We start from the raw sequence: 24,610 nt of genomic DNA on the forward strand, positions 1-24,610 counted from the left end.
TGTATTTGGGGCTCCTTATAGAAGGACTGGGTGACTGATGTATATGGGGCTCCTTGTATAGGGACTGGGTGACTGATATATATGGGGCTCCTTGTAGAAGGACTGGGTGACTGATGTATATGGGGCTCCTTATAGAAGGACTGGGTGACTGATGTATATGGGGCTCCTTGTAGAAGGACTGGGTGACTGATGTATATGGTCTCCTTGTAGAAGGACTGGGTGACTGATGTATATGGGGCTCCTTGTATAAGGACTGGGTAACTGATGTATATGGGTTCCTTGTAGAAGGACTGGGTGACTGATGTATATGGGGCTCCTTGTAGAAGGACTGGGTGACTGATGTATATGGGGCTCCTTGTATAAGGACTGGGTGACTGATGTATATGGGGCTCCTTGTAGAAGGACTGGGTGACTGATGTATATGGGGCTCCTTGTATAAGGACTGGGTGACTGATGTATATGGGGCTCCTTGTATAAGGACTGGGTGACTGATGTATATGGGGCTCCTTGTAGAAGGACTGGGTGACTGATGTATATGGGGCTCCTTGTATAAGGACTGGGTGACTGATGTATATGGGGCTCCTTGTAGAAGGACTGGGTGACTGATGTATATGGGGCTCCTTGTATAAGGACTGGGTGACTGATGTATATGGGGCTCCTTGTATAAGGACTGGGTGACTGATGTATATGGGGCTCCTTGTAGAAGGACTGAGTGACTGATGTATATGGGGCTCCTTGTAGAAGGACTGGGTGACTGATGTATATGGGGCTCCTTGTATAGGGACTGGGTGACTGCTGTATATCGGCTCCTATGGACTACGTGCACAGAAGGGGCGTGTTCTTCATTATTTAGGGCGTAATTAATCCTTAGAAACAGTCACCTGACCCGGAAGTGGGCGGAGCGCTGCAGTTGTCAGGTGACTGTCGTATAAGAGGAAGCAGCCGGTGCTCGCTGTCATTTTGTCGCCGCCTCTTCTCTCCGTCCTCTGTGGTGTCATCCTTCTCATCCCGGCTCCTAGAACACCGGCACCATGGCCCTGAGCGATGCCGACGTCCAGAAGCAGGTGAGCGGGGGAGGAGTGGTGGCCGCAGCCAGTGCTCCACTGGCTCAAGTTTATAGAGGAGGGGGATTGGGGGCCCCAGTACTGGGCTCGGTGGGTGATGAACCCCTGGTGTAGATCGGTAGGGGGCCCCAGTACTAGGCTCTGTGGGTGATGTACCCCTGGTGTAGATGGATATGGGGCCCCACCACTAGGCTCTGTGGGTGATGTACCCCTTGGTGTAGATGGATGTGGGGCCCCAGTACTAGCCTCTGTGGGTGATCTGACCCCTGGTGTAGATGGGTATGGGGCCCCAGTACTAGGCTCTGTGAGTGATGTACCCTTTGGTGTAGATTGATACATGGCCCCTGTGTGTGATGTAAGGGTCTGTATCCCCTGGTGTGGAGGGGCCCCTGTGCCTCCATCTGGGGGTGTGGTTTTGCCCCCTTGTCACGCTGAGCGCCCTTGTCCCCCAAAATAAGGCCTGGACCACACTGCCACTTTTTGTAGCGCGACTGATTGATTTTAACTGTTAAAGGACCACTGCAGCCCACAAGATTGCATGTACCTGAATGCACCTGTAGTTCTATAGTTAAAATAAATCAGTCGTTCTACAAAGTCAGTGTAGCTGAGGCTTAATGCTCCCCCCCTTCCCCCCGATGAATGAGCTTCTCCTCTAAGACTTCATTGTATCTGGTGTCACCTGATGTCTCCAGTCACATGCTGCGCCGCCACAAATACAGGAACTACTATTCCCATCACCCTCTGCCCAATGGTGTGTGGAAATCTGGGAGTCGTTCGGGTGAAACACTCCATTCAGCTCTTTCTTAGCTCCATCTATTCCTGGGAAAGCTGGGTGACCCCTCAGGGGTTGTCACCTTGTTTCTTGCAGCTGGGCTTTCAATAGGTAGTGCTAATGGATAGTGTTGAGCGAATTTGTGTTTTAAGTTCGGCGTCTAAAGTTCGGGTTCAGGTTATCGAAATATCCCGTTATGGATTCCGGGACAGAGGCCCTGAACCGAGCCTCCAGCACAGATGTGACCATGGACCATAACGGAATTTAGAATCCATAACGGGATACTTCGATAACCCGAACTTTAGACGCCGAACTTAAAACACCAGTTCGCTCAACACTACTAATGGACAGATCTGCCATAATGGCTGCAGTGTCACCCAGCTTTCCTAGACACGGAGCTAAGAAAGGTCCTAGTAGGACAACTCAAGGACTTGTATTTACTGGGGAGGGGGGCGGTTGTTGACTGTAAACTATGACATTGCTGCCTCAGGAGTGGGCTGTTGGCGGCCAGTGCTGGGCTGGGGGCAGTTCCTGCAGGATTAGGCTGACAGTTTGTTTAGATGAAAACGCGGCTTGTACCTGATGTACACAGAACTGTCCCGTGTCCTGTGTACATATCATCACCTCCAGAGCAGGACAGCCCAGTGACCACAGGGTACACGCTACCAGCATCCGCAGCGTAAAGGTTGTCACCGAGCTTCCCACAGACCCAGAGCGGCTTGTACATCTCTATTGTGTATCCCAATCTCAGACTGTGTGTCAGTCTTAACTGTACTCTAGTCATTGTATTTATGAACCAGGCAGCTCAGGATGAGCAGTGCTAGACATCGATTCTGCAGTGTTTGAACGTACACAATGAATCTATTTCCTAAATATCTGTCATCCAGTCACAGATCGATTTTAATAATTCTCCTCTTACCATTTTTGAGGAGTATTTTCAGCCAAAGAGGAGTACAACAGTTGCAGTAATTCAAATATATAATACGTCGGCCTACATAATGTTAAGGACTTGTTCACATCTGTGCTGGAGGCTCGGTTCAGGGCCTCTGTCCCGGATTCTGTCAAAAAGACTGGAGAGAGAGTGGGAAAAAAAAAGCCTTGCATCCAGGACTTGTCTGGAAACTGAATGGCTCCCATTAGGGTCCATTTACACGTCCGAAAGCTGGGTCCGGATCCGTTCCGCATTTTGCAGAATTGGTGCGGACCCATTCATTTTCAATGGGACCGGAATGGATGCGGACAACACACTATGTGCTATACGGATCCGCACTTCCGTTCCCGAAAAAAATAATAGAACATGTCCTAAGGCATTTTCTATTATAGTGCCGGCGATGTGCGGTCCGCACATTTCCGGTGTTCGTGGTTTGTGGACCGCAAAACGCCTATGGACATGTGAATGGGCCCTTATAGTCAGTGGAGTCTGTTCAGTGCCGTTCGGGTCAATTTATGTGCCTGATCTGGCGCTTCCGTCTAACAGAACAACAACAGAAATAAATAGCGGCGGGGTGAACATGCACTAAGAGGTGGATATTTATGCAGGGGAACAATTACTAGTCTAAATACTATCTCTCTCCTCTCTGTTCATCCCCATCCAACACAGTCCCATGTAAATAACCCCACCTCCTCTCAGTTCAGTCCCCTCCAACAGACCGTCCCATTTAAACCCCTCTCCAACAGACAGTCCCGTGTAAATACCATCTCTCTTCTCTATTCAGCCCCAGTCCAACAGACAGTCCCATGTAAATACCATCTCTCTTCTCTATTCAGCCCCAGTCCAACAGATGTAAATACCATCTCTCCTCTCTATTTGGCCCCCTCTCAATGTACAGTCCCATGTATGTACCATCCCCCCTACCTCCAACCCCTCCACTATGAGATACGGGGAAGTGATACATTTCTCAGCACTGTGCCACTACTTGAAGGTCCCTACGTTGAGCTACAAAGAAATTTTGAGGGAATTGCATGTATAACAATTCCCCTGTGTATTATCAGAGTTGAGTATTATTATTCCCCCCCCCCCCCCCCCTTCTTGCTGCCCTGACTGCACCCAGTGATAGAGATTGTGATGGTAGGACAGCAGTCATAGGAAACTGCTTATAAAGTAATTCCACACATGACAGTAGTTTCAGTAAGATCTGTTGCTTTATCTGCCTGGAAATCTGGCGCTTTCTCTCTCTCTAGAGGGAATTTAAAGGGGTATTCCCATCTGGGATCCGAACCCATCAGACACTCATGGTATATATTAGCCATATGCCAGATGGGAACACCCCTTTTAAAGGGGGTATTGTAGTTTTCATAAAATTGAGGACCTATCCTCAGAATATCCGTTTCAGATTGGTGTATGTCCCCCTGGCGCCCCTTCTGATCAGATGTTTGACGGGCCTGTGGCGGTGGTGAGAGCAGTGTCCTCTTCAGTGATTACCCGTTCGCAGTCTAGTGGAGAGGCAGGGTAATTACAGCTGTTTGTCCCATTCAAGTGAATGGGAGAGGAAGCTGTAACTACCATGCATTACCACTACAATGTAGAGGGCGAGCAGGGGGACGCAGCTCTCACACTAGCACCACAGCCCCTTCAGACAGCTGATCGGTGGGGGTGCAGAAAGCAGACCTCCACCAGTCTGCAATATCTCCGAAGGTCTTCATAGATTTTGAACTATTTTACAGAATATCAGTTTTGACAAGTGGCTGTGATTAGCCTGCCGAGCTGACTTCAGCTAGATCTATCAAATGGGACTTTTTAAAAAGTTGCAAAAAATTGTGGCAATCTGACGCCAATAAGAGGTGGTGTAGTAACCTCTCAAGACAGAAGTGTTAGACTTCAGTGTGCTGTCTCATCTGAGACATTGGAGGCTGTTGCTAGAATACGCCACCCATCTCCAGAACGGGAAACCCAGAAGTGAGCGGAGAGCAGCCATGCATGCGTGGCCACCCTCCATTCATTTCTATGGGATTGCCAAACTAGCCAGGCGCTGGCATAGAAGGCAATGGAGCAGTGGCTGCGCTTGCACAGTGTGCTCACCATTCTTCTCTATGGAACTTCTGAGAATAGCCGAGCACTCTTTTCAGAACTGAGTGGAGAGCACACCAGTTCTGAGTGGTGCACTCTCCTTCACTTTTGGGGGCCCATTCTGGATGGATGCAGGTCCTGCACCCTTCTGACATAGTGCTAGAATATACCAGTCTCAGATGAGACAACCCCTTTAAAGATAGGAGGAAGCGTAGGCGAAACGCGTGTTGGGGTTGGTGTTCCTGCTGCACTCCAGCATTATGTTATACCGATATATGATTATTTGGTTGCTCCTTTTGGTTATGGTTATAACATTAGATATTGTATCATAAGTGTAAGATGTAGGTTCCTTTTGTGGACCTGGATCAGTTTGGATCAACCATATTATTGTGTATTAGCTGGGTCAGGACATTGTGGTGTTATTGTGGTATATTTGTGACGATATATGTCCCTGTTGTCATTTCTGACCTTGTGGGTTCAGGGGGAACATCTAGTGTAATAACACCTCTAATGTATATTCGCTTTATGTGTATTGTGAAATTTGTGCAATAAAATGTCATTATATTATATGTGTCTTCATTTTGGTGTTTATTGATTTAGTGTACACTTCTTACATTTAGTCCTAGACTACTGATTGCCTCATCTTGCCATGTGTTTTTTTTGTATAACTGTACTAAAACTTTTATTAATTATTTTATTTATCTAGTCTTATCTGACCTACATTCTTTAAAACTGTCATCATATATACAAACAACAGAAAGAGAAGAAAATTATGAACTCCCCAGATAATAAGGAAGTGTATAAGAAGATCCTAATAATACTAACAATCAGATCCCAAGCTCAAAGTACAGCCGCATGCGCATAGTGAACACCCGCTAAGAAAGATGGAACGAAATCTAAGTCCCCGAGCATGCACAAAAAAGGGGGGGCCATCGATGCCAGATGCATCAGAGTACGGAGACATGCGCGGGATGGCGCAGATCATCGCGACATAGGGAGTGAATGAAAACAACATCAGAAAAAGCAAACTATCACAAGATCCTCTAAAAATCGACACGAATGATCGAATGCGGCACCGAAAATGTCTAAGTGTGGAGACATGCGAGAGATATTAGCTAGGATCGTGAGATAAAGCGCGTCATCAAAAGAGGAGGAGTCAATTAAGAAGAATCCAATAAAGTAGTGTGTACCTAACAGGATGAAACAAGGACCAATACCATTGGTCAGAGTGTGATCGTGACAAACAATAGGAGGTATTAAATAGATCTCGCCACGCCGACTCAATGCACACTGCCCGATCCCCTGAAGACGCCAGGTAGCTGGCAAAACATGTCGGGGGGGGGGGGGGGGGGGGGGCGCGCGCGCGCGTGCGCGCTAAGAGAACAGTGACTAATAATAACCATACAGCACAGCAAAAAGGAACACCTGATGACAGTTTTAAAGAATGTAGGTTAGATAAGACTAGATAAATAAAATAATTAATAAAAGTTAAGTTTTAGTACAGTTATACAAAAAAACACATGGCAAGATGAGGAAATCGGTAATCTAGGACTAAATGTAAAGTGTATTTAAGCCTCTACATGTGTAGGGTATATATGTAAAGCGGTATTGATTTAGTGTCACACACATCCAATTATTATTGGTTGTTTAATTGTATTGGATCCACTTACAAATTAAGGTAACAAAGATTCCTGCAAAACCTACTTTAAAGGGCATCAGCAGATTTGTATCTGACACTGGCTGACCTGTTACATGTGCGCTTGGCAGCTGAAGACATCTGTGTTGGCCGCAGGTTTATTTGTGCCCGCATTGCTGATAAAAAATTATATTTTAACATATGCAAATGAGCCTCTAGGAGCAATGGGGGCGTGGCAGTTGCAGAGAGAGCAAAGCCTTTAGGAGTAACAAACGCCCCCATTGCTCCTAGAGGCTCATTTGCATATGTTAAAATATAATTTTTCATTGACAACGAATGGGGACAAAACGGAATTGTTTTCCCCCACTATTGAGATCCTATGACGGATCTCAATAGCAGAAAGAGAAAGCACAAGTGTGAAAGTGGCCTAATATTACCTTCACTACAGTTTACATCATATTCCTTTCTAACAGGTCAGAGAATAAAACATTTTAGTAGGGGTGCTACTTTAAATGGGTTTTCTGGGACTCGTATATTGATATCCTATCCCCAGGATATCAGTTTCTGATTGGTCGAGGTCAAACCTCTGGCACCCCCAGTGATCAGCTGTTTGAAGATGCTCCAGTGAGTGCTCCATCCCTCTCTCTAGGCTAACGATGTCATGTTCATCAGTCACGAGGCTGAGCTGCAATACCAAGTACAGCCACTATCCAATGGACAGCACTGTGCTTGGTGAGCGGCTAGGAGGCCACAGCTAAGACCGGAGCACCGTGGCCTCTTCAGACTACTGAGCTGGACCCTCACCGATCACTTATTGATGACCGATCCTGTGCATAGGTCATAAGTATAGAACACTTGGAAAACCCCGTTAAAAATTCCCTTCCTGTCTCGTAGATCAAGCACATGATGGCTTTCATCGAACAAGAAGCCAATGAGAAAGCCGAGGAGATTGACGCCAAGGTAAATGGAACAGAATGATGCTGGTACAGTCTGGCGAATCGCACTTTTTTTTTTTTTTTTTTCTGTTACGAAGTTCACCACATAGGAGATATATTTTAATAATAATTTGCACTTTTTTCGGGCGTGGCGATATGTAATGTTTGTTTTTTTATTGTTTATATAATTTGTCAAATTAGGAAAGAGGGCGATTTAAACTTTACGATTTTTTTTTAATAACTATTAGAACCTGGGATCTTTTTGTCCCTTTTTCCTATTCACCCTGATAGAGCTCTATTAGGGTGACTAGGACTTCACGCTCTCCCTGCTGCCCTGTGCATAGTACACACAGCAGCAGGGAGATTACCATGGCAGCCAGGGCTTCAGTAGCATCCTGGCTGCCATGGTAACCGATCAGAGCCCCAGGATTACACTGCTGGGACTCCAATGACTGCCACTGCACCACCAATGACTGGGAGGGGACACTGGCCACTGCCACCAATAAAGGGGGGGGGGGGACCTGTGGCCAATGTGCCACCAATGATTATAATTAACACATTAATTTAAGTGTAGGCAGCGGGTGCCGGCGGCGGTATCACATATCCGGCACCCGCCCTCTATGACATGGTGCTGCGCTCCCCAGCAATTAACTCTTCCCCCTCCCCTCTCGGCTGAACTCTAGTACAGTGTGCAGTGACCCACTGAAGGGTCATCTTACTTTTCATTTCTCTTAAAGGGGAACTTCTAGAATTCATGTTTATAAACTGTATCTGGTTATTATCTGATGTCTGCAGGTCAATTGTATGCATGAGAAGGAATCTATTTTAGCAGGGTTCCTATTCACTTGAATTTCACCTGCTCCCCTCTTTTCCAGTTTGGAGAAAATAACAGTCGCTCTTGTGTTTTCATTCTTCTGTCAGGCGGAGGAGGAATTTAACATTGAGAAGGGTCGTCTAGTGCAGACTCAGAGGCTGAAGATCATGGAGTACTATGAGAAGAAGGAGAAGCAGATTGAGCAGCAGAAGAAGATGTAAGCTGCTGACTACAGGAGCATGTGTGTACCTGTATGATTGGCGTCCTCTGACTTGTGCTCACTTCTGCCCCTACAGTCAGATGTCTAACCTGATGAACCAGGCCAGACTGAAGGTCCTGAAGGCTCGAGACGACCTCATCTCAGTGAGTATCAGACCCTACTTTTACTACAACAGTTGCTAGCAAAGATCAGCTACCGCTAGGATTCCTGGGGGTCCGATAGACTGGTTTCTTCTCACGGCGGACACCTTGGCCTTACGGAGGGTGTGGCTCTATTAAAATCCATATAGTCACTACAGGACCCACCTTTCACTAATATTATCCTACCACAGCACAGGGATGGCAGAGAATATGACTATTAAAGGGTAGCCAAATGCAGGGAAAGAAGTATCACTTCAAGAAACCCAAATGAAGGTGAAAGCCAGGTCTCCACACTCTGGTCCCAGCTCAAGGTGCAGGCATCTTCTGATGTTTCCTGCTCATTGAGCTGAGCCGAGGAAGTGGAGACCAGCGTGTACCAGGTACGTGGTGCTGCAGTGGGTGGTTCAGCGAGGTGTGGAATGCTAAATCCCTATTTTTCTTCCTACTAGGATTTACTGAATGAGGCTAAGCAGAGATTGGCGCGGGTGGTTAAGGACTCAGCACGGTACCAAGCTCTTCTGGACGGTCTCATCCTGCAGGTAGAGATCAGTCAGAATAAATCAGAACAACATTCATGCCTTCTTTCTTATAACCGCCATCTTCTCTCCTCCCTTCAGGGTCTCTACCAGCTACTGGAATCTAAAGTGGTGATCCGGTGTCGTAAGCAGGACCTGCCCCTCGTCAAGGTAAGTCAGAGGATTAAAAAAAAAAATCATTCTGCATAACTATATTATACAATATATCTGTAAAGGGATTCTCTGTTACATAGCGCCAAATCTCCTGGATAGAGGTAGTTAAAGCATTCTAGCTGCCTGCAGCCACCACTAGGGGGAGCTGACTACAGATTTATTAGGGAAGACTTACTATTGTGGTTGTGTCTAGAGCTAATGATAAAATCTTCAGCTTTAGACCTAATGAAGGAAGTGCAGCTGTATATAAGGGATGTGGTAATGGGCGCCAAAAAATTGCACCGAAAATTCCACAACGTTAACTAAGTTGCTGTAAAGCTAGGCATAAGGGGTGATTTATCTTGAAGGTAATACAATGTACAGCTCTGTTCTTGGTATGCAGGGAGAAGGTGGCCGCGGAACTCGCCGGAGCTCCTGTGCCTTTTCTCAAACTGCTGATCGGCGGTGGTGTCGGACCCACACCAATAAGATACTGATGACCTATCCTGAGGATGACCTCGGAAAGCCCCTTTTAATTTCTGCCCTCTTTATTCCAGGCTTCTGTACAGAAGTGTATCCCCATATACAAGGCGGCCACAAAGCGAGAGATACAGGTGATAGTTGACCAGGATAACCACCTCGTCCCAGAGATGTAAGTAACCACTTTGCAGAATACCGTTAATTCACGCGGGGAAAATACTTGTCGGAAAAATCCAATGGGAACTTGCAGTGGAAAGCGAAAGGGCTTCTGCCACGCGTTCTGCACTCAGGATTATTAGTGTGTGGCAACCTCCCGTGGTCTCAGTCTTTCCGACAAGGATTTATTTTTATTTTTTGTTCCCGGCTCATCAAAAAACAGACGCTGGTCAATTCCTTCTATTGAAAACAATGGGAGACAAATTTCAAATTTTAAGCAGTTTTTCCCAGTGATTCTGACATTCCGACTCTGAATCGGCATCAAAAAGTATTGTGTGAGCAAGGCCTTAAGGCCTCGTTCACACTTCAGTGTTTAGTCAGTGATTTCCATCAGTGATTTGTGAGCCAAAACCAGGTGCAACTCTAAACACAGAACAGGAGCAGATCTTTCCCTTCTACCTCATGTCTGTGGAGGCTCCACTTCTGGTTTTGGCTCACAAATCACTGACCAAACACTGAAGTGTGAACGAGGCCTAAGGCTGTATTACACTGGTTGATAATCGCTAATGAGTGTTTGCATCTTGCAGTGTAATACTGCCACTGATTGCCTGACAAACGCTTATTCATCGGGCAATTCAGATTATTATTTTTTTTATATATATATTATAAATTTTTTTAGAAGCATGCTTAAAAATCTGAGTTTGCAGGCTGCAGATCGTGCTGTCTAATAGCGATCTTCCGCAAGTATGGGGACGAGCGATGACAGTGACTGCTCCTCCCCATGCAGCGGTCTCCTCCGCTAGCTAGCAAGCGATTTTGCCGGGAGTGAATGCTTCCCTCCAGACAATCACTTGCTGACATGCCTGTCTAATACAGGCTTTACAATGGTCCTGAGTACTAACCATAGAAATGGTTGAATCTGTTTCCCATAGCTCTGGAGGGATCGAAGTCTATAATGGAGATGGAAAGATCAAAGTAGCGAATACTCTGGAGAGCAGATTGGACCTGATGGCTCAGCAGGTGAGGCCTGATAGCATCTCATCCGCACACTACATAAAAAATAAAATAAAAAGCAGAAAGTAACCTGCGCTGCAGATTTCTGCTGTGGATTTCACCATTTGCAATGCATAGGATAAAATCCATGGCAAATCTACAGCAAAATCCATAACAAATATGCAGTGGAATCGCTGCAGTATTTTCACAATGTGGCTGTACCCCCTATTCTGTTCCAATCCTTGTGGAAAGGTGTAGAAATACTATAATGCCCACTGTGTAAATGGTATAACTGCTAGAATATTGCCGCCAACACTAGAGTTCATTGTGCGCTCTATAGGGGATTGGTTCTGTGTCAGGTGTGTGTGTGTGTATATAATATATTTCTCCTCACTGTAAATTCTACTTTTGTCCACTATAGATCTATATATGCACTTTTTTTCCCTCCCCTTTTAGATGATGCCAGAAATTAGAGTTGCTTTATTTGGAGTCAACACAAACCGCAAGTTCATGGACTGAGCGCCTCCTCACCACTGCCATATGCTGTACAGAGAAGAGAGAATATTCTGAATACTTTACGTTCCAGTGTTGTCATCCCATCTGTTGCCCTTCTTTATGTGCTAGATATGTGTCTTAGGAGTTGACGGCAGAGGGGTCTGGGGTAGTGGTGAGGATGGAGGCTTCGGGTGCTGGGCTGGTCTATGAGCCTTCACAGTAACGGTGCCTATTTCTTCACTACCGCTGAGACCGCCGGCTCCATAGCAGAATCTTTAGGTCTGCTCTACTCAGAATGATCTTCTAGGGTCTCTAATGGAAAGACCTGGGAGCATCAGGTGTATTCTTGTGTCAGAAGGGAAGAATTTCTGCCGCACACTGCTACCACCATCATTCCGCCTCAGCCCAGACCTGTGTTTGGTATGAGTCTCCTGTATGACCATGGCAGCCATTGTGAAGTTGTCTTTTATTTATTACAGTAAAAAAAAAAAAAAAGTCTTGGCCTCTTTTTTGTCAATATAAACGGGGTTAAATATTGAAATATATGGGTGACGGGGAAACAGCATGGCTGGCCTTAAAGCCTCCACCCACTCGGTTACATTTGAGTGGGGGAAGGGAGGGGTTCACCATGAGGCATATATGCTTTTGTGAGTCTGAAAACGGTCAGTGATAATATCCGTTGTGGGAGAAAAATAGACTGCGGCATCAAGATCACATGGAGATGTAAAGTCTAGTTGTAGAAACCACTTTATTAACCCCCTACTGTCGTGATGCTGATATCTATATTGTGTTTATGTATTTACCTGTATGTCATAAACCTAAATCTACAGTTATGGCCAAAAGTTCTGGTTTCATGGCTGTGTTCTTGGGAAGAATTGTGAGTGAGACGAGGACGTTCTACTGTTGGCATGACACAGGACTCGTGGTAGTGCTCGACCGTCTGACGGGGCTTCATCAGAGAAACTATCTAGACCCCAGTCCGCTCCCTCTACTTCCTGCAGACTGTCAGTCTGTCCTTGATGTTTTTCGAGGAGAGAAGTGAGATCTTTGCTGCTCTTCTTGACACCAGACCATCCTCCAAAAGCCTTTGCCTCACTGTTCATGCCAGTGCACTCGCAGCTGCCTGCTGCCATTCCTGAGCAAGCTCTGCCCTGGTGGTGAGCTGATCCCGTAGATCAGGCATGCTCAACCTGCGGCCCTCCAGCTGTTGCAAAACTACAACTCCCATAATTCCAGCGCCCGTTTGAAATGAATTGGTCCGCAACTGACCCACAAAAATGCTGATCAAATGCGGACAAAAATAATACATTCTTGTGTATGTGCCCTAAGGCAATGGATAGTCAGATGGAGTCAGTAACTTCTGCCACTAGGTGGTGACCTTGACATGCAACTGGATATTCAACTTCGGCAACTGATTCAAACAACTGCAGTCACTTCAGACCACCCACAAGATGGCGCTGCTACAAAACAAATACTTGTTTACCTAAGTGACTGGATAATCACACAACTGCAGTAACTTCTATCTTTCACTAGATGGTGCTTTTGCCCCGCAAGTACATTTCACGGTACAGGACGTTTCTAATTTGGAGTGCAGTGTGCACAATGTTTTTTTTTTCTTTTTCTTCGAGGGCCGCAAAAACCTAAAGAGGTGTTACATTCTATGACATATCAAAAGCCTGCCTGCTGGCTCCAGTTTCTGGACTTATAATGGAGTCCCCTTCTTCCCAGTTGGCACTTCAGAAAGTGTGTCTCTCTCCATTGTAGTTTATGTGAGATTCTCAAACAGCCAAATGTTTCACTACTACAATAAACTGCAATTAATAGAAAGCCAAATGCACACATGGCCAACTCTCCACTTCATATCCTATCCTGGGAGTGTCACACAGCGGAGCAGATTAGAAAGTTACAGGACTTTTCATGGTACAGTGATGATGCCTCATGCACACAATCATAGCCATTTTGGGGCCCACAAAACACGGGCGATATTGTGACGACTGTTGCATCCATAATTTTGCAAACTCATTGATTAAATGAGTCGGTGGTCGGCATTTTGTGGCCAAGAATAGGACTTTCTTGCTCGTATCATTGGGGGATACAGAAGACCATGGGTATAACTGCTGCCACTAGGAGGCGACACTAAGCAAAAAAAAAAAAAAAAAGTGTTAGCTCCTCCTCTCAGCTATATCCCTCCTGCAGACACTGAGCTAATCAGTTTTAGCTTAGTGTCTGTAGGAGGCAGACCTGCCGATTTATTTTTCTTCTCATTTTTTTCTCTTTTTCTGTCCTTTAGCTGGGCTGATGTCAGTCTCCAAGGTGCCTGTGTTCCCACCCAAGAGACGGGAGTCCAGGGGGTCCCAAAGCCCGCCGCTCGTTCCCGGTCTCCAGAAGACAAGGAGGACCAGAGGTTCCTAAAGCTTCTGTATCCCGCCAGCTTTTAGGTCACCAGGCCCGGCCTCTGTAGCTACCCTCACCAAGGGGTGTGAGGGATACCACCCCTCGTGCCCGCTTGTATGTGACTAATACCATACCCCGACTGATGTCAACTACGTAGAGCAATATACGGTATGGTCACGATTTACCAAGGTGTGACGTTACGCCCTCCTGGAGGAGCGGGTAAGGTCAGTCTTGGTACTGTTTTCACAGACTCCTCCTGTCCACACGGGCACAGAGAGGCAACACGCTGAGTGAGCCTTTTCACTGCCCCAGTGAAACAGCGCGTTCTCAGCCCGGGAAGACTGCCACCGTTTTCTTGTTTGATATAAACCCAGTCTGCTAACGGGATTATATAGGGTAAGAAACCAACCCGCGGTAGCATATTACTAGGCCGAAACATGGACGTGGGCATTCGTAATCGGGATACAAGACAGCACAATATTCAATTATATATTTTATCGCCTCAAGGGCTAACTATAACTAACACTTTACACACAAAGAATATATACAGTGGTCTGAGGTTACAAATACAGGTAATATGGTACAAACAAAATTAAACAGAGCAAAAGTCAGTTTACCAGATGGATGAAGTCCTTTTGGGTTGTCATGAGCCTTTTGCGGTAGTCACATGGAGGGCAGTGATGTCAGCAGGTTGCAGGTCCCTCTAAACACATGGCACGATGTGACCCTCCTTCAGAGATAAGACACGCCCACTTGCTGGCACAAGCCTTTTAAACTGTAGTCGGCCCCTCCTCTTCCCACCTCTGGGAAGGGTCCCGCCCTCCCTGCTGATACTGGCAGCCCAACGACCCACCAAACCCTTTAGGGCTCATAGCTCCAGACCAGAAGGTCACAGGGAGATGGTTCTGGGACCAACAGACCTGCCAGTTCCGGCTACAAGTAGAGTCCAAGCATGGTACCGTTATTTGGTTTCTGTGGGGAAATATGTGTATCTCCCCCTCCCTGGCATCCCACCGCCAAGCTATGTCAGGCCACCTTCTGCTTACTCCCAGAGATGCAGCATAAGTGCGTGAGCGTCTTCTGAGGGCTTGGTCCAACCCCTTGGTATGGAGAGGAAGGACTTTAAAAGCCATTGGAGTAGCTGTAGGAAAATGGCTACTCAGCTGAAACATTGCACATGCATTAAGATCCACCTTGTGGATATTTTGTGTGCTCTCCGCTTCTTCTGAAGTCTCCTAAGCTGTGACTTATATTCTCTGGACTGTTCTTTCTTCTGCCCAGCCGGAGCCTCTGCGTATTCAGCCGCTCTCTGGCTGGCCTTCCAGGGAATTGGTCTTCTGGTCCCTTTTCAGGGTTCCTGGTGTGTCTTTCCCCCGCATTTCTGTGCCTTGGATTCGTTCTGTTCTTGTTCCATCCCCATGGTACTGCTCTTTAACGTCCCATGGTCTTCTGTGTCCCCCAATGATCCAAGCAATAAAAAATTTGATTTTTTTGTGCTTACCTGTAAAATCCTCTTCTCGCTGAGTTCATTGGGGGACACAGCACCCACCCTGTATGTACATTGCTGGTTCTCCTAGATGGGTCCTTCTGGTTCTCGATGATGACCCATCTCCGGTTTTCTTCCTTTTTATTATTGGCTTCTCCTGGCTGCTCTTACTGCTTTTGTACAAACTGATTAGCTCAGTGTCTGCAGGAGGGATAGAGCTGAGAGGAGGAATGTCGCCTCCTAGTCACAGCAGCTGTACCCCATGGTCTTCTGTGTCCCCCAATGAACTCAGCGAGAAAAGGATTTTACAGGTAAGCACAAAAAATCCTATTATCTCTTTGCAGAACAGGCACGAGTAACAGTGACATCCATGTGTGTTCTTTTATTTATTTTTTTGCGGACCCATAGAAATGTATGGGTCAGTGTGCCGTCTGCAAAAAATGTAGATTGAACATGGATGCAAAATACGGTCGTGTGCATGAGGCCTAAGACATTGGCTGCCTTTCATTTGTATAAAGACATTACAGGAATAAATCACTTATAAAGCAATAACATTTATTGTTGATACTAGCAGTGCTGAAAGAAGATAGTCCCATAGTCTGAGCCTGGCTGTATTCACGAGCAGAACACAAGCTATCGCCCACTGGGTCAGTGATTGACTGCTAGCAGTATGGACCTGCAGATATTATACCGCCCTGTGTGAGAGCAACATATTATAAGTTGACAGATCAGCTATAAAAATAAAAAGCGTGACATTTACTGGGTCCTAATCACCAGTCTTTGCTCCACTTATTCTGTAGTAGGCTGGGGCTACACAGTGACGTGTCACAAGCAAGTTACATTGAAGTCGACAGAGTAAAAGTTGCATATGACTTGTGACATCAGGCCTGGATTTCTGCGACTGTCGCAATATGGCTTATCTCACATTGCGACACCATTGACAATCATTAGATGTGAAGCTGCCGTTTAACCCTAGCTTTATACTACAGTCAAATCCAGAGTAGCACCTACAGTTTTACTGGATGTAGCTTGGAGCTATAACAGCCCATAATGCACTGCTCTTTCTACATCAGATATTCAGTACCAGTTTGGGAGAAGATCAGAAATTATATCAGAAAATATCATTTTACTGAAATAGTAGTAGATGATGGAACAAACGTCAAGCAGATGTTTTGTTAGGAAATCAACACTGTGAAACCTAGAAGAAACATATTATTTCCTTTTTTAAGATAGATATCTAAGGACAGACTAGATGAACCAAGGAGGTCATTTATTAAACAGAAATACGCCTAAATTAGGTGTATTTCTGGCGCAGATTGCGGTGAAAAGGTCCTTTGTGCCACAATCTGTGACTTTTCCCTGCTCACGCCAGGTCTAAAAAAAGAGGACGGGAGGCCCGTCTCATTTACCATTTTCTACGCCTGTTTTAGGAGTAGAAAATGGTCTAAATGTAAGCCAGCTAGGAAGTTGTCTTACATTTAGAAGCCACGGTGGATCCGCCAAAGTTATGAAGAGGTCTGCGCCTCTACACAACTGTGGCATATCCACCGCCAGGTATACGGCTTATTAAGATCGGCTTCTAAAACCGCGGTCTTAATAAATGTTCCCCCAAGTGTTTGGTGTACAGACACTGAACCAGCAGGGGGCAGCAATGAGTTCTGAGCAGCCTCAGAATTATGACTGCGGCATAAGACATAATGCAACTCAGGATAAGTAAAACAAAGTGTGCCCTGTAATAGAGATTTAAAGGGGTTTTCCCATATCTCATCTTTTCCATGGCGGGATAGGACTAAGTGCTGGCCCCAGGTGGCTAGGGTTATGGAAATAGTGGTGTGGGCTTGTTCTGCTACGTTGCTTGCAAACCTCCCATTCACTACAGTGGCACTTGCGGAAACAGCAGAGCACCTGCCCGTTTCTGTAAGCCGAATCATTTGGGGCCAGCACTAAGTCTCATCTGGTCGTGGAAACAGTGAGATAGGACAACTCTTTTAACCTGATCATTCCTGTGCCCCCAGCCAGTAGATCTCTTTACTGAGCACCACTAGCCTCCAGTACTCAATTACTGCAGCTCTGAATGATACAAGAACTGAAGCCCACAGATCACACGCCTGTGTTAGGTGACTCATGGGTGATGCTGTCGGGGTTGGTTTAAAGAATATTTCCCCTATCCTGCCATATAAGTCCCGGAGGCACTATCTTCTGTGAAGTTGTTAAACATTCTGTTCCTCCAGTTGTAGGGAAGCTAGGTAACAACCAAGATGGCTACGGTTTCAGTTATGTTGTGTTCTCACAGTGGTTCTCAGAGGAAAATTCAGTTTTGGGGGGAGTAAAGATTCTTCTTTTCCAGAAAAGTTAGTGATGATTTTGCATCAAGTTGTTTTTGAGGTCTTCGGATCCTTTGTTGCCACCTGTCCAGCTGCTTTTCTCCTTGTTCTTACTTAAAATAGCCAAGGACATATTCTCCGATACCGATAAAATATACAACTTGGGCTATTCCAAAGAGAGGAGCGATGACCAGAGCCCGGCACCAGGCCCCCTTCATGAAAGCTGTGGGACCCTCATTCCGCCAAATCTTCCTGTTAGAGGTAAAGAAAACCCAGTGATCAACTCAGAGTCTGTTTTCAGATAACTGGTAACCGTCACTATATGCTCACCTGGCGCAGTCAACAATCCCATTATATGTGTCTTCCCCAAGGCCTTTCTTCAATGTCTGGATCCGAGTCTTCAGCACTAAACCAAGACACACAGTTAATGAATTCAAACCTCAAGTAGATTATTTGAGGCATAGTCCACCCAAAGTGATCTTAGACATCAAAAGGTGGGAGTCTATAAACTCATTCTCCCAAGTACCACAGGAGTTGTGGGTGCCTGAAAACATTCGGAAGTTAGCACCTCACAAGCAAAGAAGCTCTTTAGGTTTAGGAATAAGAAGTGGTCTGAGCTTAAATTAATGTGGCACTGTACTTTTGGAGAACCTTTGATATGTCTGTGCCGAATACCGTACTCCGACTGACGTCAGACATCAAATACGTAGAGCCAGCGAGTTACGGTATGATCACTGGTTACCAACGCGTGACGTTACGCCCTTCTGGATGAGCGGGTAAGGTCAGCTTGATACAGTTTACACAGACACCTCCTGTCCACGCGGGCACAGAGAGGCAACAAGCTGAGAGAGCCTTTTCACTGCCCCAGTGAAACAGCACTTTCTCAGCCCGGGTATACTGCCACCAGCTTCTCGTTTGATATAACCCCAGTCCGCTAACAGAATTATATAGGGTGAGAAACCAACCCGCAATAGCGTATAACTAGGCCGAAACACGGACGCGGGGATTCGTGATCGAGATACAAGACAGCACAAGATTACATTATATATTTAATCGCCTTAAGGGCTCACTAGAAATAACACTATACACACAGAAAATATATACAGTGTTCTGAGGTTACAAATACAGATGATAGGGTACAACAGGGTTGAGCAGAACAATAAGTCAGTTTACCAGGTATATGAGTCCTGTGGGTTGTGATGAGTTCTTAGCTGGAGTCACATGGGGGGCAGTGATGTCAGCAAGTTGCAGGTCCCTCTAAACACATGGCACGATGTAACCCCCTTTAGAGAAAAGACCTGCCCGCTTGCTGGCACAAGCCTTTTAACCTGTAGCCGGCCCTACCCCTTGCGGCCTCTGGGAGAGGTCCACTCCCCTCTGCTGGGCTGGCAGCACATGAGCAACAAAACCGATTAGGGCTCATGACTCCAGACCAGAATGTCTCAGGGAGGTGGTTCTGAGACCAATGGATCCGTCTGGGTTACGGCTACCAGTAGAGTCCAAGCATGGTACCGCTATTTGGTTTCTGTGGGGAGATATGTATATCTCCCCTCTCTAGCATCCCACCACCAAACTATGACCACGGGCCTGTTCATCGTGGCCACAGGGAAACAAATATGCATCTGGTTTATGTCTGTGCTGGACGGGCGATTCATAATTCCTTATGAATTGCCGGTTCCATGATGTCTGATAATGTTCATTGAACTGGGGAATGGCCTAGACCCCTGCAAAGAGGTTTTTCCTGTTCCATTAGCTGGGTTCCTGGCTGGCTGACTGGAGGTGAGAAACAACGGTGGCCTGCTAGAGGTTCTTTGCCATTTGGTTGGGGTTTGAAGCAAGGCCCCCCCTGTGGAGTTCACTACCTCTGCTATCTGACAGCTGATGTTGGAACATGGCTGACATAAAATAATAATCCATATTCCTTACAATGTCATAGTGTTAATCAAAAGTTTTGATTGGTGGGGTTTAAGCTCCGTCTTTTCTCACTATAGAAGATGGAATCAAGACGAGCTAATAAACTTCCCAATGAGTCTGTCTCGCTTCTACAGTGAGGATTTGTGAAAACTTCTCTCTCCTCGTTCTAGCAATGGACTAGAATCAAAATTTTTGTTTGAAATCTCTTTTTATTGAACAAACAAAGATCATCAGTTAAGTACACGCATACACGTAGAGTGTTACATATCACATTACAGCAAAGTAAAAATCTTCAAAGGCAGTGCCTGACAATACATGCTAGGATATGATAACCACTCGGCTAGAGCTAAAAAGCCCTTGGGTGAATGATCATATATGAAACAAGGACATACAGTTAACAAACCCAACATTGTGCCAACCTATTACCCAATCATAGTTCGCTTGATAGTGTCAAGATTAGTGTCAAGAGTACCAGCAATGTCTGCATCAGCTAAGACATGGTATGAGTGAAACATGAACAGAGTACATTTCTGGCGAAAAGTAAGTAAGCAAAAAGCAAAAAGATGAGGAGCGGGAGTGGAGAGGATGGGTATAAGGCAAAGGAAAGGTAGAGGAGTGCAGAACTCATCAGCAGTTGTTGGAAGCATTCGTCAGATCACTGAGGAAGGCTCGCCCTGTAATCCAACCACGGCTGCCAGAGCTTCAGGAAATTCTCCCTACAGTGGTACGTCCATCCTATCAGCTCTTCCATGTGACACATCTGATGGACCCTGTCCCTCCACATTTCTAACGTTGGTGGGTCAACTGATCTCCATTTCACTGGGATCAGTAGCTTTGCCGCCATAAGTAGATGTGTGATGAGGGTATGTTTACTTGGGCGAAAACAGGGTGTGGGTAACCAAAGCATCACCAACTGCACTGTGAGCTTTAGATTCGTGGCACATATCATATTTATGACCCTTTCAACATCATCCCAGAAAGCACGTACAATCGGACAGGACCACCAGATGTGTGAGAGGGAACCAGTATCAGCCTTGCATCTCCAGCAAAGATCAGTGGGGAGGAGCTTGATTTTAAAAAGGTACTCCGGGGTTCTGTACCACCTTAACGCTATTTTAACAGAATTCTCTTGTATCTTTATACATTTGGAGAAACCATGTGAGCATTTTTGGATCCATTTTCTGTCAGCATCATTCACTACAAGGCGGAGTTCTCTTTCCCATTCCACTACCCACGGTGGCGCATTAGCGTCCCTTGCATCCAGAATATGCCTATAAATGAGGGTAACACACTTAGCGGGCAACTTCGGCAGGAGAATAAAATTCTCCAGCCAAGTCGGATCGTGTCGTGGAGCGAAATCAGAGGCCAGAAACTGTTTGCAAATAGACTCGAAGTCATTCCTCTGGATGAAGTCTTGTCCAGGTATATCATCACCTGACAAGGCTGGATAAAAGCCAGGAGACGTCTGGACCCTCTTTAGATCCCCTACCCTACAGCGAGATAATGAGAGCCAAATGCCCGAAGGAAATTGAATCTGTGGATGCATCACTATGGGGACCACCGGCAAGGGTGCCAAAGGAGAAATCCTGGTGTGGCCAGAGGAGAGCTCCCCAGACCCATGGCAAACATTAATCAAACCTTTGGTGAGCTCACTGTCAACTCTAGCCCTCATCCCTGTCTTCCCAGGAATCCACAGGCTGCGAAATACTGCCCTACCTAATAGGGCTAACTCCAGGTCTATGTACATACAGTGGGTCTCCTGTCTGGCTAACCTGACCCACCTCTCTAGGCTAATAGCCTGGATGTAGGTTGTTATATCCGGGAGGGATATTCCTCCTTGCTTTTTCCTACGCGAAAGGAGTCGAAGGGAAACTCTAGGACGACCCTTATCCCAAAGGTATTTGCTCATGACAGCCTGCAATTTGTTGATAAAAGTGCCTGGGATTGATATGGGAAGAGCTCTCAATGTATACATAATCAGTGGCAGAATGTATGTGGTTAAAACATTCTTTCTACCCAACCAGGAGAGGAAAGGCGAATGACTGTTTGAGAGAATGGAAGTGACCTTGGAGAGTAATGGGGGATAATTAAGGCTGAATAAGAGTTTGGGTTCCATCGGGATCATAACCCCTAAATATTTAATTGCCTGCACGGGCCATTTAAATGGTGAGAGAGCCTTAACTCTGGTACGCAGGGCTGGTGGCAGTGATATACCCAAGGCCTCCGACTTATCAAAGTTAATTTTAAAATTTGAAACCTCCCCAAAAGTCTCAAAAATCTGCATGATCTCTGGTAAAGCCGTCTCAGGGTTCGTCATCCAAAGCAACAAATCATCCGCAAAGGCAGCCATTCTGTGATTGTAACCTCCTAATTTTACCCCATTAATCTTGGGAGATTGGCGAAATTTAAGTAAAAGCGTCTCAAGAGCAAGGATAAATAGGGTGGGGGATAGCGGACAACCCTGACGGGTACCATTTCTGATTTGGAAGGCATTCGATAGGGTACCGTTGACCAAAACTCTCGCTGACGGAGCAGAATATAAAGTAAAAATGGCTTTTATGAAGTCTGCTGGGAAACCGAAGGCACTCAAGACTTTCCCCATGAAGTTCCAACTAACCCTATCGAATGCCTTCTCAGCGTCCGTTCCTAATAATACAAGGGGGGTACTAGTTTTAATGGCGTGGGTGATCATATGGATTACTCTGCTAATATTATGTCTGCCTTCTCTGCCTGCTACGAAGCCTGCCTGTTCTTCTCCAATAAGCCCAGGAAGCAACTCCGAAATTCTACTGTTTAGCAGTTTGGCCCACCACTTTAGATCAGTGTTTAGCAGCGAGATCGGTCTGTAGCTACCACAAATCTCTTTATCTTTACCATCTTTGTGAATAATCGTGATATGTGCTTCCTGGGCCTGTGGAGTCAAGGAGCCACCAGTGAGAAGAAGGTTACAGACATCAGTGAAATGAGGGAGAAGTATATCCTTAAACTTTTTATAATAGGATATTGGGAACCCATCCGGCCCCGGACTCTTGCCAGAAGGAATAGAGGCAAGGACCTTACCTACTTCCTCCACTGTGAATGGCAGGAGTAGCTTATGCCTATCTTCCGCCGGCAGTTTGGGGATAGCAATGGAATCAAGGAACTCCAGTGTACGATCATCAAGCTGCTGGCTAGAGAGGGGGACAGGGAGGTTATACAGGGATGAGTAAAAGGAACAGAATTCCCGGGCTATTGCTGGTGTATCAATAAATCGAGAGCCTGAGGGAGATTTAATAGCCTGGATGAAAGACTTGTTCCTCTGGCCCTTAAGGAGACTGGAGACCAACTTGGAGCCTCTGTTTCCATGTAAGTACTGTTTAAAGCGCAGTACCTTAATCGCCCTCGCGGAACGCACGTTTAACAGATCAACTACCTCAAGTCTCAGTTTCTTGAGTGACCCTAGGACTTCATCTGATTTCGATCTCTTGTGGAGGATTTCAAGCGTGGAAATCTGCTGAAGGAGGGAGTCTAGCTGTTTCTGTCTATTTCTCTTGGCTCTGGAGCCCAAACTGATGAGCTCTCCCCTGACCACAACCTTATGCGCCTCCCACAGTGATGTCCCACTGGAAAGGCCTCCAGTATTTTCTTTGAAATAATTAATTAGGCATTTCTCCACATCCTGCCTGAGGGGTTCCTCCTCCAAAAGCGTCTCGTTTAGTCTCCAGACCCAGGACCTCGGAGGCAGACCATGAAACTTAATCCTCACACTCACAGGCGCATGATCCGAAATTACAATATTTCCAATGCAAGCCTCAGTAACCGAGGGCAGCAGATGATTAGATATAAGTATATAATCCAAACGTTGATAGGTATCATGCGACTGCGAGTGGAAGGTATAATCATTGTCCTCAGGGTGCAGAAGACGCCAAGCATCCGAGATCCCTAAGTCCCTGAAGGAGAGGAGGAGTCTCCTCATCTGCCCCTTGGAGTGCGGCCTATTTTTAGAAGTCGAGTCTCTGGAGGGATCAAGCGTGAGGTTAAGGTCACCCCCTATAATGAGATAACCTTCTTTAAAGGTTTTGAGAACCTCCAGAGTACTAATCAGCCAGGAGATCTGTTTGCTGTTCGGTGCATACAGGTTCACCAGAGTGTACGTGACATTTGCTACTTTACCTTTCAAAAATAGGTATCGCCCAGCAGGATCAGTCAGTTTAGACATCAGTGTGAAAGGAAAGTTCTGACCCAACGCTATTGAGACCCCTCTTGCCGCGGAGGAGTAGGAGGCATGGTACCATTCAGGGAAGCATTTGCTCATAGTTTTAGGTATGTGCAAATGCTTAAAGTGGGTCTCCTGTATAAGTACCACGTCAGCCCCCTCCTTCCTAAGCAATTGGTAGATCTGGCTCCTTTTCTGCGGAGTGTTCATACCATTCACATTACAAGATATAACTTTCAAGTCAGACATGGTAATGTCTTGTTAGTCTGCGCAAGTATGCTAGGGGATCAGGTAAGGGTTGACATAGGGCAACAACATAAAGGAACATAGTATAAACAGCACTAATGGATTGAACAAAAGACATTGTGATGAAAGGGTAGTATCTACCCGATGGGTTACAGAACCCTGTGTGGAGGATCAGTGTAAAAGCACCCGAAGGCCAGGTCTCACTCACTAGACCCAGCAACCTTGCTATTGACGGTAGATAAGTATTATGGAGAAGAACATCTAAACAGAGAGAAACCCTCTAGGGCACCTCGCAATACACACTTGCGATTCTCTTGGTAGAGACAGAGCAGCGACAGAATGAAATGACAAATGGAGGGATGGAAAGATGCGGGAAAAAGGCGGGAAAGGGTAGTAATGAAGGAGGCATAAATAGTATCAAGACAGGTATAACCTGCACATGGGAGCGGTAAAGAGCAAAACAGCGCATGAAACCTGAAAGACAGACACATGGCGTCTGCCTCAATCACCGTGGTCGGGATGTCACAAGTCCCGATCCGGAGAGTCCTCAGTAATCTTTGAGAGGATCAGATCAGGGGATCCTTTTCTTCGGAGACCTCTTCTTCTGTGAAAGCTGCCAGCCATCCGCCTGCGGCAAGCGTGGTAGATCCATCACCGGATTACAGGGAAGC

At 46.1% G+C, this 24,610-nt stretch overlaps 2 protein-coding genes across 3 annotated transcripts in view; one reads left to right on the plus strand and one right to left on the minus strand.

Moving 5' to 3' along the window:
• The first annotated feature begins 906 nt into the window (after positions 1-906).
• On the plus strand, positions 907-11,930 carry ATP6V1E1 (ATPase H+ transporting V1 subunit E1). The gene is made up of 9 exons (XM_044277988.1): positions 907-1,064; positions 7,374-7,439; positions 8,336-8,445; positions 8,525-8,591; positions 9,038-9,127; positions 9,206-9,274; positions 9,814-9,908; positions 10,825-10,912; positions 11,342-11,930. The coding sequence occupies exons 1-9, from the start codon at positions 1,032-1,034 to the stop codon at positions 11,402-11,404; spliced, it is 681 nt and encodes a 226-aa protein (XP_044133923.1). The 5' UTR covers positions 907-1,031; the 3' UTR covers positions 11,405-11,930.
• A 5,034-nt stretch (positions 11,931-16,964) lies between these two features.
• SLC25A18 (solute carrier family 25 member 18) overlaps positions 16,965-24,610 on the minus strand; it is a 41,535-nt gene continuing 33,889 nt past the window's right edge. For both annotated transcript variants that reach the window (XM_044281356.1, XM_044281357.1), the window contains exons 9-10: positions 17,915-17,990; positions 16,965-17,836 (exon numbers count right to left, since the gene is read on the minus strand). In XM_044281356.1, the coding sequence (XP_044137291.1) occupies positions 17,695-17,836; positions 17,915-17,990 (218 nt within the window). In that variant the 3' untranslated portion in view covers positions 16,965-17,694. The remainder of the gene's footprint in view (positions 17,837-17,914; positions 17,991-24,610) is intronic.

The sequence above is a fragment of the Bufo gargarizans genome, chromosome 2 (assembly GCF_014858855.1).
Source record: "Bufo gargarizans isolate SCDJY-AF-19 chromosome 2, ASM1485885v1, whole genome shotgun sequence".
Taxonomy (NCBI): Eukaryota; Metazoa; Chordata; class Amphibia; order Anura; family Bufonidae; genus Bufo; species Bufo gargarizans.